At 47.7% G+C, this 21,507-nt stretch overlaps 1 protein-coding gene across 2 annotated transcripts; it reads left to right on the plus strand.

Annotated features, from left to right (window-relative positions):
- The first annotated feature begins 1,399 nt into the window (after positions 1 to 1,399).
- On the plus strand, positions 1,400 to 20,508 carry apc (APC regulator of WNT signaling pathway). Of its 2 annotated transcripts, XM_086188320.1 has the most exons (18): positions 2,008 to 2,845; positions 3,336 to 3,476; positions 6,207 to 6,362; positions 11,449 to 11,536; positions 11,609 to 11,831; positions 11,943 to 12,051; positions 12,259 to 12,372; positions 12,458 to 12,520; positions 12,650 to 12,700; positions 12,784 to 12,870; positions 12,950 to 13,127; positions 13,197 to 13,397; positions 13,488 to 13,583; positions 13,713 to 13,852; positions 13,923 to 14,000; positions 14,127 to 14,243; positions 14,330 to 14,544; positions 14,630 to 20,508. In XM_086188320.1, exons 1-18 carry the CDS (start codon positions 2,819 to 2,821, stop codon positions 19,530 to 19,532), a joined length of 6,987 nt encoding a protein of 2,328 aa, XP_086044446.1. In that variant the 5' UTR covers positions 2,008 to 2,818; the 3' UTR covers positions 19,533 to 20,508. The 2 variants fall into 2 exon arrangements, with proteins under 2 accessions (XP_086044447.1, XP_086044446.1); XM_086188321.1 differs by lacking the exons at positions 2,008 to 2,845; positions 3,336 to 3,476 and adding an exon at positions 1,400 to 1,460.
- Positions 20,509 to 21,507: the final 999 nt, after the last annotated feature.

Here is a 21,507-nt window from a genome sequence, read left to right on the forward strand (position 1 = left end):
ACCTTCCATGTATCAGTCTTGCGGCGATGCAATACTGCGGTAGTATTATGGTTGATAGCTGTAGTGTTTCGGCACAGTACTGTAGTAGTATCATTACTACAGTCACTGTATCAGTAGTGTGGTGATGCAGTAATACTGCAGTAGTATTACTGCTACCGTCAGTGCACCAGTAGTGTGGCAGTGCAGTACTGCAGTAGTATTAAGGTTATTAAGAGCAGTGTGGCAATGCAGTACTGCAGTAGTATTAAGGTTATTAAGAGCAGTGTGGCAGTGCAGTACTGCAGTAGTATTAAGGTTATTAAGAGCAGTGTGGCAGTGCAGTACTGCAGTAGTATTAAGGTTATTAAGAGCAGTGTGGCAGTGCAGTACTGCAGTAGTATTAAGGTTATTAAGAGCAGTGTGGCAGTGCAGTACTGCAATAGTATTAAGGTTATTAAGAGCAGTGTGGCAGTGCAGTACTGCTATCAGCTCTGCTGCGTTTTCATTCTGAGCTCCACTGTGTGTCTTCTGTGTCAGATATCACTTTCTTCTAAGTAGATACCTACGTTCGTGCAGTTTATTTGATCTTTGTGTTGATCCTGTGTACTTATACTCGACACACACAAGCGTGTCGCTCAGAACACACACTGACGAAACACATTTATTAGTTGCTGTGGATCATTTCGATCCACCTCCACTCAGGTCTGTCACTGACATGTTTAAGACTAAAGGAATTACTGTCTTGTTCGGGCCGCAGCCATGATGATGATTCTCTCTCTGAGCTTTTCACATGATCAGACATCGTAATGATTTGCTGCCGCTGGCGTGCTCAGTCGTGGTACCACTTCTTCAATGAAGGACATCAGCTGATGAGGTTCCTTCAGTGTGGTCCAGGACTCTTCTGTGTTCACACAACTGCCAGGCTGCAGTCACATGTGGTCCAGACCACCTCTGAATGTGGATTCAGGGGTCAGATGCCAGGATGGACAGCTGCTATTGAGGCTGAGCGCCAGTGATCAGATCACTCTGGCCTGTCCTGGTAGCGGCAGGCTCAGGGCCATCATGGCCTGTGGTGACTGTCAGGAAAACACAGCACTTCCTAAAGGTTGATGCAGCATTTTGAGTCTCAGATATAAATACACATTTACATTGAAACAAAGAGGATTGGTGATCATGTCGTCTAATTGACACTGAAGACATGATGTGGTGTCACCGTCTTTGTGTTTTGCAGCCGTTTCATTCTCCTGAGATGAGGATGTCAAACATCTTCCGATGATTGTATTTATCAGGGTGCAGTGTGTGTGCTGGCATCAGTAACCCAGTCAGTCTGCCTGCAGCAACTGCAGCAAAGCATGCTGGGAGCAGGAGGGGGGTGCCCCTCCCTCCTGGTGTGGCTGGTTCCTGATTGGCTGCTGGGTGGCCCAGCTGACTGCTCTGTCAGACACAGAGCAAGAGGAGGTGATGGAGGCAACAGCGATGGGGTGAGCTGCCATTTTCTCTGATTATCCTTCTCCTTTCTTTTCCCAGCCAGTGTTTCTGCTTGATTCTCTTTGTCTCCCGATGGAGGGAGGAGGGAGGGGGAGAGGAAGAAGGACAAGGGAAGTAGGGAGGGCGGATGGGGATGGGGATGGGGGTGGGTGGGGGGTGCTAGTCCTTTTCATCGGTCATTGTCTCTTGTTCTCGGGTGTTTTGAGTCAGTGGTGGATTACATGTTTTTCTGATGCTGCAACAAAGACAGGAAGAGGAGGATGGAGGGAGAACAAGAGGGGGAGGAGGAGGGAGGCTGATGGAGGGGTAGAAAATGGCGGTCTGCTGATGGAGGATGATGAGAGGGAGGAGAGGAAAAGGAGTTGTGCTTCATTGTTTGAACTGATCACTGATCATTGCTGTTGATCACAGGGAGACTGAGTGAAGAATGACGGACGAAGCAGTGGCTCCACTTAGATAATGGAACTGAGCAGTACAGTGCGTCCTGTGCTGGACTGTGCAGCATTCATCTGATAGGGACCTGGTGGTGTTGAGATGCTGAAACTGAACCAGTCGTTGGCACAACACTGTCGAGCAACTTGCTTTCACAGATGAGGCGACACATCTGTTCCCTCTGTGATGGAGCAGACATGAGTCTGTCTCAGCCTGGCATACACACACACACACACACACACACACACAACTACAATAATGCAAACTGATCTGGGGTTGACCTTGATCCCACCATTGTTGTCTTTGCATGCTGCATGTTCTTGTTTCCAAGCTAACTCTGTTAGCTTAGCTGTTAGTATTTCTTCTCCTGCTCCCTTCCATTCCGACCCAGTATACCAATAATTGGAGCAAATGTTGCTTTTTTTGCCTTAAACAAGGCGGGGCACAAGGCCTCCTAACTCCCAGGTTGCAGTCCTCTTCATGAGTTGAGACATGAACCTGCTTGGATCTGGTGAGAACATCATCAGACTTAACATCAGCCTGCTACCCAGGTGTATTATGGGATAAAGTGGGAAGTTAAAGCTCTGCTCTGACCACACACCCAGGAACAGTGCCGGATTTCCATGGTGGTTGAGTCTTCAACTCCAGCATGTCTTGTTACGTTCATAAAAAAGCATCTTACACTTGAGCAGCAACTTGCTTGATGATCACTCATCTCCTGGTAAAATAATTTGTGTGCAACACAACAACAACAATGGAGGACATGGAGGCGCCGTGACGCCTGCTGCTCGTCAGTGTTTTTTTCTTCAAGTAAAAGTGAGGGAGGACAGACAGGCGAGGCTTCAAGCGGTGAAACGGAATTCCAAGAAAAGAATAAGAGACTTCATCGAGCCACGACCAGGATTCCACCGAGGCCAGGATGATAGGAAGTAGACCACGTCAGTGGGTAAGTTACCCAATCAGTGCCCCGCTATACCAAACCAACCTGAGCTGAGCCGAAGTGAGCAGTGGAAACACACCCTTAGGGTCCAGCATTCTGAGTGCCGGCCTTCATCAGGCTCACACTTTACAAAGTTAACATTCAACTTTATGTAGGGTCCTACCAGTGTGTTTTGGGCATGGAGGGCTGCCAGACTAGACTTGACCCTGCCAAGCGTCAGTGTTTTGTTTGTCCAGAGGTTTGTTTTTTAAATCTCCAGCCCCAGTGGAGGGTAGAGACGAGGAGCAGTTATATTTGGAAAGCTCAGCAACGCCATTCTTTGGTCAACACAAGAGTAGCAGTTCTGAGATCAGTTTTCTTATTCAACACCTAAAAGCTCTGCCTCAACCACACCCAGCTATCACATGCTAACGTTACATTACAGCCTTGCCGCACATAATGGAACTGTCAGGGAGGAAAAGTTTTGTTTTTTTTAATTGAGACTTTTTTTTTCCAGTCAAAAAATCAGAATGTGAGCCTGCCGGTAGCGACCACAAGGATCAACCGAGTCAACCACGTTAGCCTTGCCTGGGCTCCTCCAAACACAGCCGGCTGGCATTTGGTCCCCTTAAGTGGTGGAGGAGCCGAGCTGGAGCAGGTGAACATGACGCTCCTCTGGTGACGCTCACCTGTACAGGGAGAAATTTTGAGTGCTTGTAAAGAAGACAACATCTTTTTCTTTTGACCCGAAAGTGATTAGTTTGGATCCCTTGTTTGAGTTTTCAACTGAGGTTTTGTGGAGTGCTAACTAGGTGTTGGTTGGTTTAGAAACTTCCAGAATGGTTTGATAATGAGGCAGAAATCTGTCTGAACTCGTATACTGCGATTTGACCACTAGATGTTGCACTTCACAGTGCCAGCAGCGCTCCTGACAGTAAGAGACACAATACATAAATATACATGCTGCTAGAGCAGCACTGCAAACAGGAGAACAACCTTGTAAATTAACTTTTCTTCTCCTTGGACCTCAATCAAAAAAAGTTGCTTTTATTAAATTTCATATCAAAACTGGTACTAAATGGCCGACTGTCTAATTATTTTTCCATTTATCAGCTGGGCTCTGATTGGGATTGTGGGGTGCACAGAACCCTGGTCTCTGTCACACGTGGCAAGTGGGGGGAGTGAAATTGTCAGTCGCACACATGGAGGAATGCAGGCTTGTTGTCTCCAGCTTCCTCTCAGTCACAAATTCAGTTCCTCATCTTCTTGTGATGGGAACGTGATCAATAAGCTTTCATAAGCAGGATTGGGTCTGCATTCGGGCTGGGCGATATCAGGAAAACATGCGATGTGCGATTACACTGTTCAATATTGCGAAGACGATATGACCTGCAATAAATGTATACATATTGTTTTGAAATATCAAAGGGTACATATTGGCTACAGTACATTAAAGCATATCTTTCTGTTTTAATATTTACGGCCAACACAGACCTCAAACATTTAATAGCCTAGGCCCGTTGAATAAAGAAATGGAACAGTTATTTGTATCCAACATATGCTATTATTTTAAACATATTGCAGTTGCACAAGGCTCAAACCTGACTGTTAGCAAATTCAAACAATTTCCAAGACTCTAACTAAAAGAGATGGCAACTGGCAGATTAAACATTTCTCCCATTATAAAGATGGAGACCTGCCAATGCCATCATCTTGCTGAACAGGTGGCAAATACAGTTCTATGATGGTGAGTAATGTAGAACCACTGAATCCAGAGAAAGGGAGATTTATTCCTCCCAAAGTCCTTTAACACGTCCCTGACTTCAAGTTCTTACACAGGAACACCAACATGGTGTCTTTGCTAGGTTTCAAGCAGGAGCGCTGACATGTCACCACATTCCCTGACGCGCTAAAGAGCTTCTCAGAGGGCGAACGAGTGGCTGCGGAGTCGCGTTATGCGGACTCGGTGTTGGGCTGTTTGGCGCCTCGGCTGTCTTTGAATTGTTTGTGCAGTTCTTTGTGGATGTGTTTCAGGTGTTGATGAAGACTGGTCGTGTTTCCCTCGTAGTTGCCACGACCGTACATGTACATGTTTTACGCCATACCCAGGTTTGTACGACGTCATCTCGTTTGAACCCAAAATGGCTCCAAATGAGTGAGGAGCTATTTTTTTCCACCACCAGGTCCACCTCATTTTCCTCACGCTCGCTAGTTTTCTCTGCGTCATCATCCCCGTAATGCGCCTGCCTTTGGCTCCACCAGCTTGCTGGTGTCAGCTACCACCACACACGCCATATGTAGCTGACGCCACACCACCGATCAATGTCATGGGCCAAACGCGCGGCGAATTTAACAACGTCACATGTGATTGGTTTATTTTCGCAGCATGTGAAAATGAACTTCTCATCGTGGACACGACTTTTGCGATGTGTTAATTGCACATTTTGATATCGCGATGACGATTAAAATTCGATTTATCGCCCAGCCCTCGTCTGCATCATATCCCAAATGGATTCAAGATTGCAGAGCAGGTTGTGTAGTTCTCAGCTTGATAAGAAGTCGTCTCATGTTCTCCTGCCTGGGAGATCTGGGCTGGTGCTGGGGTTACGGAGGTGTTCAGCCTGTCTGACGGTGTGTGAGGCTTCATGTGCACTTGTTCTGCTGTTCTTGGCTCATAAAAGTAAACCCTCACATAAAGAAAGATAATTAACACTTTGAGTGGTTGACACACTTGTCTGCATTGAAAGTGCTGGTTAACCAGTAAATAACAGTTAAAGCTAGTGAATGTACATGAATATCCCCATACACCGCGATCACAGAGTTCAGCTTTCACGCGAAAGATGCTTCTAGCATATCTGTGGAAAATATTAATAACTTTATAGTCAAAATGTTTGTGTGTTTTGTGGAGAGTGTGAAAGTTTGCTGATGATCAGCTGATGTTTGTGTGCACATGTGACTGTCAGACAGAGAGTGTTTGTGATGAAGATGCCAGAAACCTCACATGATTCACTCCCTGCCCTATCCCTCTCTCTCTCTCTCTGTGCCCCCACCCCCATCTCACAGCCTTTGATTATTTCAAGAAAACCTTAGCATATTCAGCAGCAACTTCAGTGCACTGATTTTTTTTTTGTCCATTCTTGTTTTGTTTTGTGTTGCAGCACTTGAGTCTAGATGTACCAGTGGTACAATAAAGTTGACCTTACGGCCCTTCAATGTGCTTTCTTCATCCAAGTTTGTCCTGTACCTCATAACCTCTGCATGGGGTTCGTCTGTGTCTTGGAGGTTATGGATCAGACTCGTTCTTTTGATTGATGTGGTTCAGACCGAGAACACATGAATTCCCTCAGGCTGGACTCTGATGAGTGGTGGCGTCCTCTGTTATCTGCAGGCCAGACGACAGTCCTTCAACATGGCGACAGCGTCATACGACCAGCTGCTGAGGCAGGTGGAGGTGCTAAAGATGGAGAACTCAAACCTGCGTCAGGAGCTGCAGGACAACTCAAACCACCTGACCAAACTGGAGACAGAAGCATCCAACATGAAGGTCAGCACTCCGTGAGTGTGTGTGTTTGTGTGTAAGATGTATCCAGTGACGTACTTGCTTGATCAAGAAAGTCATAAAAAAGAAAGACTCAATTGATTTTTCCTGTTGATGAAAATAGACAACAGTTAATCATCCCAGTGTAGGGATCGGGTTACTCTGACGAAGTGGTTGCTGGTAAAAAATTGAAGTTTGAGCTGAGGTGCAAGCAAGTATTATTTAAGGCACTGGGTTTTTGTCTGCATGTAATGTTCTGTCTATATTCTATGTTACCTTGGAGACATTCTACTGGTTCTTGGTTTGCACAAAAAAACACAAACAAAAAAGGAGAATAGAGTGAAGCATAGTGGTCCAAGCACAGACCCTTGTGGAACACCATAACTGACTGTAGTGGTCTCAGAGGAACCATCATTAACTAGTACCAACTGAGATGGACCTAGTAAATATGACCTAAACCAGTTGCGTGACGTTGTTCAGAGGTGCTCATGGGACTCACCCGCGTTCTGAAGCATCGTTGCGAGGACGAGGACAAGACCAGATGAAGACGGAACCTTTCACCTACTGAAGAACCGTCCAACAAACCGGATGCTCCACTTCTTCTTCCTACACGTTTGAAGGCAGCCGGCAGTCACATTACTGCCGCCTACTGGATTTATCCGCCACACCACAGCAATTATGCAGCATGAGAGGTTCTCAAGCAGTGAGGCATGTCCCCGAGAGAGGCGTGGGGGCAAATCAACATGATGAGTAAATGTTGGAGAACAGTCCACCAACTGACCGGTAAAGGTTCAACAATGATGTCATCTCCTCCATCACCTGTAACACACCTTTTACACTCCTGACACACACCTGTAACACTGTATCATTCTACTGTTAGAACTCTAGGAACCAGCAGGAACCCTGCATCCTGGGAGTGAAGGGTTCTAGCTGGATCATAGGGGACGAGGAGCTCTGTCAGGGATGAAGGATCCTGATTGTTGAGGACTTTGATGGGAGAAGGAGAATTTTAAATTCTGTTCTGAATCTGACAGGGAGCCATGCAGAGAAGCAGTCCAGGAGAGACCTGGTCTCTGCTACCAGTTCTAGTCAGGGGGGCAGCAGCGTTCTGGACCAGCTGGAGAGTCTTTAGGGACTTATTAGTCCAGCCTGGTAGGAGGGAGGTGCAGTGATCTAGCCTGGAAGTGACAAAAGCAGGGACTAGTTTTTCTGCATCTTCTTGAGCCAGGATGTGTCTGATCTTAGCGATGTTACGTAGATGGAAGAAGGCGTCCTGGAGATTTGTTGAATGTGGGAGTTAAAGGGTCCTGGTCAAAGAGAACTGCTAGGTTCCTACGGTGGTGCTGGGGGCCAGGGTGGTGCCATCCAGGGTACCTGTCTCATCAGATCAGGTGGTCCTCAGGTGTTTGGGCCCAGCACAAGAACTTCAGTTTATCAGAGTTAATAAAGGAAATGATGGGTCCTCCATGTTTCCTGTCCTTCAGACAGGCCTCCAGTTCAGTCAGCTGGTTTGTTCCATGTGGATCATTGATGAGTTCAGCTGAGTGTCGTCTGCATAGCAGAGAACATTAATGGAGTGTTTCCTGATCATGTGACCTAGAGGAAGCAGGTACAGGGTGAAGAGGACTGGGCCAAGCACAGAGCCTTGTGGAACACCAGAACTGACTGTAGTGGTCTCAGAGGAACCATCATTAACTAGTACCAACTGAGATGACCTAGTAAATGTGACCTGAACCAGTTTAGTGTGGTTCCTTTAATATCTGTGACAGGTTCCAGTCTCTGTAGAAGGATATGGTGGTCAATGGTATCAAAGCTGCACTGAGATCTAATCAGACCAGCACAGAGACCAGTCCCTCATCTGGTACCAGTAGGAGATCACTGGTACCTTTGACTAGTTCTGTTTCTGTGCTAGGATGAACCTGGAACCTGACTGAATCCTCCAATCAGCTGTTGCTGTGGAAAAGTCACAGAGCTGTTTAGCAGCTGCTTTCTCCAGAACCTTGGAGAGAAAAGGAAGATGTGATGTTGGTCTGTAGTTGGTAGAACTTCTGGATCCAGGCTTGTTTTTGAGGAGGGTTTAATTCCTGCTACTTTAAAGGACTGAGGGACGGAACCAGATACCAGCACCACATTGATCATATCTAAGAGGGAGGGGCTAACGAGGGAAGAGAGTCTTGGAGCAGCTTAGTTGGGATGGGGACTAGGAGACAGGTGGAGGTTTCGAGGGGGACATGATTGAACTGAGCTCATGAAGGCTGATGGGAGAAAAACTATCCAAGTGTGTGTCTGGTCCTCCAGCTGCCTCTAAGGTTCTGGGTTCTAGGGCCATGTTGTCAGCTGATGGCAGCAGGAGAAGAATTTGATCACTAAAGTTGATTAAGTCATTACTGCTGAGGGAACCAGGCACACTTGGTTCAGTAGAGCTGTGGCTCTCTGTCAGTCTGGCTCCAGTACTGAGGAGGAGCGTGTGAGTATGTGGGATTTGTCGGTCATGAGTGACGGTGTTGAGCAGTACATTATTAGATATGCTGCTATGTTTGAGAGGATGTAGGTAAGTAAGATAATGGTGAGAGGAACGGGCTCCGGATGAACTGCAGATGTTCTGGTGGGAGATGACATTGTCCTTCAGAGACAGTGTGTGTTTTTCCAGATTTCCTTTGTCTCAGAATCAGAATACTTTATTAATCCCGGGGGGAAATTCTGTTGTTACAGTTATTAAGCTCTCGAAGTACTATAAAGTAAAGTATAAAGTTACAAATTACAATCATTAGAAAGTGCAGACTTGAAATAAGAATAAGATAAAGTGTAAGAGTAAGAATAAAATAAGAATAAGCTTAAACTATTTACAAAGCTCAGTAGTTATAACAAGAGTATTGCACAGTTAAGTAATGAATCACTCAGAGGGAGAAGTTGAAGAGTTTGATGGCCACAGGTAAGAATGGCTTTCTGTGGCGGTCTGTGGTGCATTTAGGTGGGATCAGTCTAGCACTGAATGTGCTCCTGTGTTGAACCAGGACTTGATGGAGGGGTGGTGGATGCTGTCCAGGATTGTGTGGAGTCCAGACAACATCCTCCTCTCCGTCACCACCATCTCTTGTGTGTGTGTGTGTGTGTGTGTGTGTGTGTGTGTGTGTGTTTATATTTTTATATATGTATGTATATATGTATATGTGTATATATATATGTATATATATATGTGTATATGTATATATGTATGTGTATATATATGTGTATATATGTATGTGTATATATATATATATGTATGGGTATATATATGTATATATATATATGTATATATATGTGTATATATGTGTATATATGTAAAAATGTGTATATATGTGTAAATATATGTATGTATATATGTATATGTGTATATATGTATATGTATATATGTGTGTATATATGTATATATGTGTATATATGTATATGTATATGTGTGTATATATGTGTATATGTATATGTGTATATATATGTATATGTGTATGTATATATGTATATGTGTATGTATATATGTATATATGTATATGTATATATGTATATATGTATATTTTTGTGTATATATGTGTGTATATATGTATATATGTATGTGTATATGTATGTATATATGTGTATATGTATGTATATATGTATATATATGTATGTATATATATAAGTATATATGTATATATATGTGTGTGTGTGTGTGTGTATATATATATATATATTTGTGTGTTTGTGAACCCGTCGAAAAGAGTTTGGGTGATGCCAATGGAAGATAGCCTGTTGAGGAGGGTGGCGTGACAGATTGTGTCAAAGACTGCACTCAGGATGAGGATGGTGAGGAGTCCAGACTCAGCTTCCATGAAGAGGTCATTTGTGGTTTTGATGAGTACGAGTACCCCCATAGACAGTCTATATGGGGGTTTGGGTGGTTCTCTTCCCCCTAGTGGATGCACAGAGAAGCAGGTGAGATGGCAGCTGTACCCCCTGGTCCCAACTCTGGGTTGTCAGGGTTCTGTTTCTCCGATGAACTGGGTTATATTGAAAGAGATTTGGGCAGCTCCATCCACCATCTCTCCTAATCAGACCAGGTCTTGCCCAGAAGGTTCCAGTTTTCTATAATCTCACATTGTCTGCTGGATGCCACCTCCACCACCAGCCACTGAACGATTACATCACTGGTCAGATGTGGCAGGGGTCCAGAGACCACTACAGAGTCCCACATCGTCTTTGTGAATGTACACCCTGACTCAATAGTGACCTCCAAATATTGTAGTCTCATTGTCATCACCGCTGACGTGATTAACAGTTTCACTGAATTTACAGTTGCTGTTAACCAGCCGTTTTATTTGATTTTGGTTGCTGGATCACATCACGCCCCTCAAAATAGAATTTCCAGTGACCAGAGTTGGTTCCTCAGCAGGCGGGGTGCTGAGTGAGGAAAACTGCTAGAATAATGAAGTAGTGGTTGGTCAGGAGGCTTCTGCTTGGGACAGTCACCCAGCCACCCTGGTCACAGCCGGGGGAAAGCGAGCTGGAGCCACGCTCTTTTCGTCTGTTTCTCTCATCAGTCTTTTTTAACATTGTTGTTTCTATCTTTTTTCCACTTTGTTCTTTCTGTCTTTACCTGATGATTTTGTTTTGTTGTACTGACTTATATTTTGGTTTCTGTCAGTCGTTTCTCTTTCTGCTTCACATTGGTTTCTATTTTCCTTTTGTCAGACAGATAGTTGTGTAACGTTTGTGCATCTTGCATTGTTCACTTGGTCTGCTCACTGAGTTGTTATTATCTTCTCCTGATTCCCGTCCAAACACGCACTCACTTCCCATGTCCTGTTTCCTGTTTCCTGTCGCCAAGCAGAACTCCCCTTGCAGGCCTTGTGTTGTTAGTGTCTCGTTGTTAGTTTCATCATGCCGCTGTATGAACGCTTTCACTTCATCATGGTGAGTGAACAATGAAATGCTCTTGACTCAGATATCAACTTTCTTTTTCTCTTATTATGCACACCTCCGCACATGAAGATATTCGATTGTGTCTGGTATGATGCTGCCAGCGTGTGACTGCTCCCTAGTTGCCTGAGCCACAGCTAATACTAGCCTCCCTCCTGAACAGGAAGTGCTGAAGCAACTGCAGGGCACCATTGAAGAAGACTCTGGGGATGCGTCTGGCTCTCAGCTGGAGCTCATTGAAAGACTGAAAGGTGAAGAAGGAAAACCACATACACGCACACATGCAGGCACTTATCTGACATTTATCCATCTGTCTGCTTCAGAAATGAGCCTGGACTCTGCTGGATTTAAGCCCAGGTCCAGGCCTCCTCTGCCCCCCTCGTCATCCTCCAGCTCAGCCTCTTCCGGGGCTGGAACTCCCGGAGGAGCAGCTGGAAGCTCCACAGCTTCAGTCCCCCCAGCAAACGCAGCTTTCCCCAGGAGAGGGCTGCCATCTGTGGGCAGAGACAGTCATGACAGGTGCCTGGAGGAGCTGGAGAAGGAGCGGTACACTACTAATAATCCTGTTACTACCGATCACATTTGTTATTACCATGAATTTTATTTTGTTGACGTCCCTCTGCCTGCCTGCCTTACTCTCTGATTGGCTGCTTACAGGGCTCTCCTATTAGCTGAGCTGGAGAAGGAGGAGAAGGAGAAGGACTGGTTCTACGCTCAGCTGCAGAATCTCACCAAGAGGATCGACAGTCTGCCTCTCACTGAAAATGTAAACACAAAGATTTTACTACTGAAAATGGTCTTGTTTAAAGCTTCTGGTTGTATCGATGCGTCAGCTTTCTGTATCACATTAATGTCACTTCAACAGCAGTGAAGTCACAGATCCTTCATTGCTTCATTCTGTTGTGGTCACCTGAAATTCATCTCAGGAGTAGCAGTTGTTAATGTCCTCGGGCTTATCTGTTTGTCTTGTCAGTTCACTTTGCAGACAGATATGAGTCGTCGCCAGCTGGAGTTTGAGGCTCGCCAGATCCGCTCTGCGATGGAGGAACAGCTGGGTTCCTGTCAGGAGATGGAGAGAAGAGCTCAGGTACAATCAGAAACCCCGAAATAAGCCTTTAATAACATTAATTTGGAGGACCTGCAGTACAAAGAACTTGTGGATGTGTTTTCAGGCTCGTGTGTCTCGAATTCAGCAGATAGAGAAAGACATTCTGAGACTTGGAGCTCGACTACAGGTAACCTCCTCCCCCAGTCCTCCCAGTACACTCACTCTTGACAGGTGTCTTCTCGTCGCACTCTCATTCTCTCTCTCTCTCTCTCTCTCTCTCTCTCTCTCTCTCTCTCTCTCTCTCTCTCTTCTCAAGGGGGAGGGGTCACAGGGCTTGAGTGACAGCAGTGGTTTGACTGGAGCTCAGGTGAGCGTCTCATTCTGACTTTATTGGTCAAGTTTCTAACTGTCTTTTTGGTAAAAATAAAAAAAAAATGTTTTGTTCATCAGAGCTCCAGCAGTCGATTGGACCACGAGCCGGCCAATGAGACAAGCTATTCTGTGCCTCGACGAATCACCAGCCACCTGGGAACAAAGGTGAGCCCTTCCACCATGACACCCTGTTGGTGACGGCATCCACAACTGTGAAAAGGGTTAACTGTGTTGCCCTCTACAGGTGGAGATGGTGTACAGTCTTCTTTCCATGTTGGGGACTCATGATAAGGACGACATGTCGCGGACTCTGCTTGCCATGTCAAGCTCGCAGGACTCCTGCATTGCCATGCGTCAGTCCGGTTGCCTGCCGCTGCTCATCCAGCTGTTGCATGGCAACGACAAGGATTCTCTGTTGCTAGGTAACCATGTACGCTAGTTAGAAAGGAATTGGTAGTTAAATGACCACTAATATTTTTGTTGTTGCCTAGGTAACTCTCGCGGCAGTAAAGAGGCTCGTGCACGAGCGTCAGCAGCACTGCACAACATAGTGCACAGTCAGCCTGACGACAAGAGGGGCCGGCGTGAGATCAGAGTGCTCCACTTGCTGGAGCAGGTGCGCCATTACTGCGAGGCCTGCTGGAGCTGGCAAGAGAACCACGAGAGGGGTGTCGACCAGGAGGACAACCCCAGTGAGTGATGTCATTAGTACTTGTCAATCAGAGGAAGCCGGAACAGTGATACAGATTGTAAAACTTAATGGACATTGTTTTTTGTCTTAGTGCCATCTCCAGTGGATCATCAGATATGCCCTGCTGTCTGCGTCCTGATGAAACTGTCCTTTGACGAGGAGCATCGGCACGCCATGAACGAGCTTGGTGAGTAACACCAGTTACGCACTTGTTAACCAGTAACTTGTACATTGGTTAATACCTGGTTACAGTTTTGTCTACTGTTGGCAGTGGGTTATGACCCAGCCCCTCTCTCTCTGTCTCTGGTCTGTCCAGGTGGTCTTCAGGCAGTGGCTGAGCTGCTGCAGGTGGACTGTGAGATGTTCGGCTTGGGCAGCGATCACTACAGTGTCACACTGCGGCGCTATGCAGGGATGGCACTCACTAACCTGACCTTTGGCGATGTAGCCAACAAGGTGAGGAGAGCGCCATGTGGGCAGGTCAATTATATGATCGTTGATGTCTCATGGTATCCTTTTCCATCAGGCCACACTTTGTTCCATGAAGGGTTGCATGAGAGCCATGGTTGCCCAGCTGAAGTCTGAGAGTGAAGACCTGCAGCAGGTACATCTGCTCTCTGTTGGCCATTTTCTGACCCTTAACGTCAATGTAGCAGCCTGAAGACATTGTGGTACCAGTGAGGCACCTCCAGCTGGTCAGCATAGAAACATGTTGACTCTATGTCTACAGGTGATAGCAAGTGTCTTGAGGAACCTGTCATGGCGTGCTGATGTCAACAGTAAGAAGACATTGCGTGAGGTTGGCAGTGTGCGGGCACTGATGGGCTGCGCTCTTGAGGTCCAGAAGGTGAATGAACTTTTAATGTGATTGGCTTGAGCGTTTCCTGAGCTACTACTGAAAGCGCTCTGTAACCTTTTCTTCTCATTTGCCAGGAGTCGACACTGAAGTCTGTGCTGAGCGCACTCTGGAATCTGTCTGCTCACTGTACAGAGAACAAGGCGGACATCTGTGCTGTGGATGGTGCTCTGGCATTCCTGGTAGGAACGCTGACACACCGCAGCCATACCAACACACTTGCCATTATTGAGAGTGGCGGTGGTATCCTGCGCAATGTGTCCAGCCTCATCGCGACCAATGAGGCACACAGGTGAGCATCCTGGTCTCCACGGTGACCTTGTTTCTCTGACGGACTGTGAGAGGATTTATTGTTTTCCCTGCCTTTGGTCTTGCAGGCAGATCCTGCGTGAACACGGCTGCCTGCCAACGCTGCTGCAGCACCTCAAATCTCACAGTCTGACCATCGTGTCCAACGCCTGCGGCACGCTCTGGAACTTGTCTGCCCGTGACGCCAAAGACCAGGAGGCACTATGGGAGCTAGGTGCAGTGGGCATGCTCCGTAACCTCATCCATTCCCGTCACAAGATGATAGCTATGGGCAGTGCTGCCGCCCTACGCAACCTGATGGCTAACCGTCCGGCACGCTACAAGGATGCCAGTGTGGTTTCACCAGGTGCAGGTGCTCCTTCACTACATGCACGCAAACAGAAGGCGCTCATCGAGGAGCTGGATGCTCAGCAGCTGTCAGAAACCTTTGACAACATCGACAACCTGAGTCCTAAGGCGGCACATAGGAAGGGACGGGGATGTAATGGTGGAGGAGGAGGAACAAATGCTACACGCTCCTATGCGAACACACCGGTGCTGTCGGGTCCAAAAAATGGTGACGGAGTGAAGAGGACAAGTGAGGAAGCGGCGTACTCTCGGCCAGTGTTCTCGCCCAGCGTACGAGCCTCCAGCGACAGCCTCAACAGCGTGACGAGCGCAGACGGCTATGGCAACCGTGGCAAAACCAAGCCATCATCAGAACCATTCTACTCATCTGATGAGAGTGGTGCCAACCGGTGCTGTGTCTACAGGAAGTATCCGGCTGACCTGGCGCACAAAATCCGCAGCGCCAACCACATGGCAGATGATGACGGGGCTGAGCTTGACACGCCCATCAACTACAGCCTCAAGTACTCAGATGAACAGCTGAATTCTGGGAGACAGAGTCCAAGCCACCGGGGCGGCATCGAGAGTGATGAGGATGATGAACAGGATGGCAGGCTAAGGATGAGGAATGAAAGCAGTGACTCTGTGACCACCAGCACTCGTGTGACATCGGTGCCACCTTCACGCTACGTTGTTGCGGCAACGTCAAATTACAGTAGTGACTCAACAGTTGAGCAGCCAATCGACTACAGCCTGAAATACGGTGGAGACACCACTCGCAAGCCTCTGTTCAAGCCAGAGGAGACTGCCTCCCCCTCCCTGCCCACTCCCCCATCTTCCTCTACCAGCAAGCCTCGGCCCCCTCCTCAACCAGCCTCTCGGGCAGTGTCAAAGAGCAACCAGGAGTCAACGCAGACGTACTGTGTAGAGGACACGCCCATCTGCTTCTCAAGAGGCAGCTCACTCTCCTCACTGTCATCGGAGGAAGACGAGGACAATGATGTCATTGGAAGAAAGAGGGGCGGCGGGAACGGTGTCAGTGGCAATGACTACCCAACGCTTCCTGTTAGCGAGAAAGGCACACACAAGCAGCAGCGGCCACAGAAGGAGGTGGAGAGCCAGACAGCCACCACTGCGGTTCCCTCCACACGAGGTAGAAGAGGTCATCACCACCATCATGGCCATGCCCACCACCATCATCACCACCACCATGTGACTTCATCAGGTGCCAGAACCCCTAAAAGTCCCCCAGAGCAGCCATACGCTCAGGAGACGCCACTGATGTTCAGCCGCTGCACATCTGTCAGCTCCCTTGACAGCTTCTCCACCTCCTCCATTGCTAGCTCTGTGCGCTCGAGTGAACCGTGCAGTGGTGTGCCGAGTGGCGTGGTAAGCCCCAGCGACCTGCCTGACAGTCCAGGCCAGACTATGCCACCGAGCCGAGCCAAGACACCACCGCTGCCACCGCCGGCACAGAAAAGTAAAGAGGAGGAAAAGGCCAAAAAGAAAGATGAGGAGGAGAGCAGTGCCGATGCCCTGCTGCACTTCGCCACCGAGAGCACGCCACACGGCTTCTCCCGTGCCTCCAGTCTGAGCGCGCTCAGTGTGGATGAGCCATATATTGCAGCGGAAATGAAAAAGAAGAAAGAAGAGGAGGGCGGGAATGATGTGAAGAAGGAGGAGGAGGCAGCGAAACAAATCCTTGACGAATCTGACGATGACGATGACATTGAGATCCTGGAGGCGTGCATCAATATGGCTATGCCCAAGTCATCAAGGAAACCAAAAAAACAGCAACAAGCAGCCCCACGGAAACCCAGCCAGCTTCCCGTCTACAAGCTCTTCCCACCTCAGAGCCGCAGCCAATCACAGCCAAGAAAAGATGTGGCGCCACCACTTCCGGATGAAGTGCCGAGAGTCTACTGTGTGGAGGGAACGCCACTCAACTTTTCCACAGCCACGTCACTCAGTGATCTCACCATCGACTCTCCTCCCAATGAGGAGGCGGCAGCAGCTGTGATACCAGCAGGCCCACCTACTTCCTCCCAGAGCCGGCGGGTTGGAATTCCTGAGGGTGAGAATGGTGATGACATCCTTGCTGAGTGCATCAGTGCTGCCATGCCCAAAGCCAAACCCAGGAAGCCAATCAGAGCGGCAGCAAATAGTGAGCACCTGCAAGCTCCTCCCCTTCCTCCACCTCTTCCTCCCCCAGCTCCACCTCCTCTGGGTTCACAGCAGCAGAAGAAGAAGCCAACATCACCTGTTAAGCCAATGCCCCAGCGGTCTGCATATGGCGCCACAACAGCTGCAGCCACCAAGGGGAAGCTTGGTTTCACCTTTGACTCCCCGCATCACTACACGCCCATCGAGGGCACGCCATGCTGTTTCTCACGCAATGACTCTTTGAGTTCGCTGGACTTCGATGAAGATGACGCCTGTGGTGGTGAGAGGGAAGAAGTTGAAAAAACAACAAAAGAAGAAGAAGGCAAAAAGAGGAAGCAGCAGACCGCAGCTGTTTTCCCTCGAACGAAACCAGCCTCCACTGCACCACAGATGGATGAGAAGCAGAAGTTCGCCATCGAAGACACGCCTGTCTGCTTCTCCAGAAATTCCTCCCTCAGCTCACTGAGCGACATAGACCAGGAGAACAATAACAAAGAGTTCGCTCCAGCATCTGAGCAACAAGATGGAGATGCTGCAACAAAATCTCCACCTCTTCAACCACCACAGACAGAGTCAAAGCCCCGCCCTACTGCAGCCAGCGGCTATGCACCCAAAGCCTTCCACGTGGAGGACACGCCCGTCTGCTTCTCCAGGAACTCTTCACTCAGCTCGCTCAGCATTGACTCAGAGGACGACCTGCTGCAAGAGTGCATCAGCTCCGCCATGCCCAAGAAGAAAAAGAAAGCCACCACTGCCACCGTTCCACTTGCAACTGCCGTCACGTCACTTCCTGTGCTGAGAGCAGATGAGAGCATTCTGGCTGAAGAGGAGCCTTCTGAGGCCCCCAGAAGCCCTACCTCCCCAGACTCTGAGTCTTTTGATTGGAAGGCCATTCAGGAAGGCGCCAACTCCATTGTCAGCAGCCTCAATGCTGCTGCTGCGGCGTCATCATTGTCCCGCCAACCATCATCAGACTCTGATTCTGTGCTCTCACTCAAATCTGTGGGTTCTCCTTTCCGACTGCAACCAGCCAACAATGCAGAAGAGGAGGACTCTGAGGAGAAGGAGGTGAAGCGAGGAGCAAGGATCCTGAAGCCAGGTGAACGTAGTACACTGGCTGCCAAGAAGAAAGAGGAGGAAGAGGAGGAGGAGTCAGCCAGGGCTGTGAGAGGTGGGAAGAAAGTCTACAGGAGTCTGATCACTGGCAAGCCAAGGGCAGAACCAGCGGCCAGGGGGCGGAGCAAACCTAGAGTAGCAACTGGGCCCAAAGCTCCAGGAAACAGCGACGGTGCAGACAGAGGCGGTGGGTCGTCACGGGACTCCACGCCATCTCGCTCCTCGGCCACTGCCAGTCAGAAAGGAGGGAAGCTGTCACAACTTCCACGCACAGCGTCCCCAGGAAGTGCATCATCTTCCTCTGCCCCAAGACCGGCCAAACAGAGCGCGATGGTAAGGAGCGGAGGCATCCCAAGGAGTGAGTCTGCATCGAGAGTCAGCAGCTCCACAGTGGCTAAGAAACAGAAGGCGGAACCTGAGAAACCAACCCTCGTCCGCCAGTCGACCTTCATCAAGGAGGCTCCAAGCCCAACACTAAAGAGGAAGCTGGAAGAGTCTGCAGTGGCGGCAGCGTTAGAGTCACCGTCCAGCCCAGATACGCCGCTTCCATCATCAATGAGGAGACATGATGTCAACCGCTCCCACTCCGAGAGCCCGTCACGCCCACAGGAAGCAGCATCTCGTTTCAGTCGCACTGGCACATGGAAGCGTGAGGGCGGTGGTGGAGGAAATGCTGGCAAACACTCAACGTCACTACCTCGTGTGGGCACATGGAAGCGGACAGGAAGCTCCTCCTCCGTGCTCTCAGCCTCCTCAGAGTCCAGCGAGAAGGGGCGGAGCGAGGAGGAGACGAGTGTGAGATCAAAGGGAACATGGAGGAAGGACAAGAGTGCCGGCGACACCTCTGGCAAGAATGCCGACAAATCTGAAGATGTGTGGGTGCGTCTTGAGGATTGCCCTGTCAACAACCCGCGCTCCTCTTCTTCCTGTTCAGCTCGCTCCCCCACTACTATCAATGCCCCACCCATCATCGACAGCCCCACCCCCTCTAAGATACCCTCCTCTGCCTCTTCTTCCTGCTCCAACCTTAATCTTCGACAGAGCTGTGAGAGCCTTGATGACAAGCCAGCACCTGAACGACAGCAACAGCGCAGTCAGCAGCGCAGTGGTGCCGTGGCAGCCAGAGTCAGCCCCTTCAACTACACCCCCAGCCCCAGGAAGAGCAACGCTGACATCCCCACGGCAACCGCCACGTCAACCACCACCACCACCACCACCACCACCACCACATCGTCAACAACCACCCCCACACGACCCTCACTTATCCCCACACCTGTCACCAAGAAACGCGAGCCGAAGGGTGGAGAGGGCGGGGGCGGGGGCGGTGGTGGTGAACGTGGCTCATACATTGTGACATCAGTTTGAAAAGAGTGAGGACACAAGATGGACGTGTAAATATGGACCAGAAGTGTTTGGAATTGTTTGTGAACTGAACTGTACAGAAAATGAGTCTGTATTTAAGTGCTAGCCCCGCCCCCTCACTTACCTGTGTCCCCCCCTTGGCTCCTCCCACTTGTTATTCATGCCTTTTTTTTCTTGGAGAAAGAAAACTTTAAGAAATTAACTTTTTATGTTTTTTTATACCACTAAAATGATGTGTAGCGCTTAGCTCTGCCCCTCTCTACCTGAGTCCCTGCATGGTCCTACCCCACCTTAGGAATGAGTTACCATGGTGACACAATGATGACGATGATGTTTCTGCTAGCTGTAGCGTCTGAGCTCCCTCTGCTCCACGCCAACAATGTCGCCATGTTTTCTTTGCACACATCTGATGTCAGATGGCATTTCAGACCAAACAAGTAATCGACCTGCCCACATGCCTGGAGTTGAGGCTGCGGCTGAGCGTCCACCTGACCAGTGTCGGCCTCACCTGTGGAGGTCTGGATCGTGTCATCGTTGATGCAAATTTGACTTGATTTAATTGGAATGAACAAATCAAATAAACAGCATCATGATAGTGTTTGGTTTGTCAGGTCTGTTACCATGACGACGAGTTGTCAGCTTTATGAACACAGGTTTTGTGAATGGAGTTCTGCTCAAACTGAGTCTTTGCCTCGTTTCCCGGCGTGACTTGGTGGGTGTCATGGTGTCTTGTTTGCTCTGAGAATGCCAGTCGCTTAGAAGCTGCTTTTGTTTCAGGATGTTTGTCATCAGCTCTGCTCGTGTCTGCCGCCTTCGAAATGAATAACACTGTAAAACGTAACTTATTGCTGTAAAACTTTAAACTTTGAAGCACATAATTTAAACAAAGTGATTTTTTGCCAAAACAGTTTTCACAGTTTTTCTTGTTTTTATGTTGATGCTGATTGAAGATAACAAGAAATAAAATCCACATTTAGATGCAAAAGTGTCTTGTCTTTTCATTGTCATAGCAACATTTGACCTCTAACCAACAGCAGCAGAACTCTGCGTTCAGGACAGTTGGTCTTTTAAAGCCATCCGTCAGGCTCAACAGTTTAGTTTGGGCCTGAGCCCTTAAGAGGGCGAAGACCCTTTCGTTATGTTATGAATCATTAGAAGTATTTTTCAATAGTAAATGATTTAAAAATCGTCACTGGGTTCTCAGTGGAGCCTTCAGTGATGGGGGGCTCTTCAGTAGGATGAAGGCCTGCTGGATGTTGTGGGACTGACTTGGTAGACACGTCTCTGCAACATTGGATGGACATCAGGGGCGGTGCCTTTGGAGTGGCAGACCAGGTGGTGGTCCCCATCTTTAAGAAAGGAACCAGAGGGTGGGAGGATCACGCACACACACATATATATGTATATATATATATATATATATATACATATATATGTGTGTGTGTGTATATATATATACATATGTGTGTGTATATATATATATATACATATATGTGTATATATGTATACATATATGTGTATGTATATATACACATATGTATATATATGCATATATATGTATATATACATATGTGTATATATATACATATATGTATATATACACATATATGTATATACATATATATGTGTGTGTGTGTGTATATATATATATATATACATATATATGTGTGTGTATATATCTATATACATATATGTGTATATATGTATACATATATGTGTATGTATATATACACATATGTATATATATGCATATATATGTATATATACATATGTGTATATATATACATATATGTATATATACATATATATGTATATATATATGTGTGTGTGTGTATATATATATATATATATATATATATATATATATATATATATATATATATATATATATATATACACACAATGTTGGTTCTCACTGTGGCACCTCAGTAAGAAGGTTGTGGGTGGAGCCCCGGCTGGAGCACGGGGTTTTTCTTTG

This window comes from Aulostomus chinensis, chromosome 19, assembly GCF_037954235.1.
Source record: "Aulostomus chinensis isolate RoL2024-O1b breed Wild chromosome 19, RoL_Achi_v1.0, whole genome shotgun sequence".
Taxonomy (NCBI): Eukaryota; Metazoa; Chordata; class Actinopteri; order Syngnathiformes; family Aulostomidae; genus Aulostomus; species Aulostomus chinensis.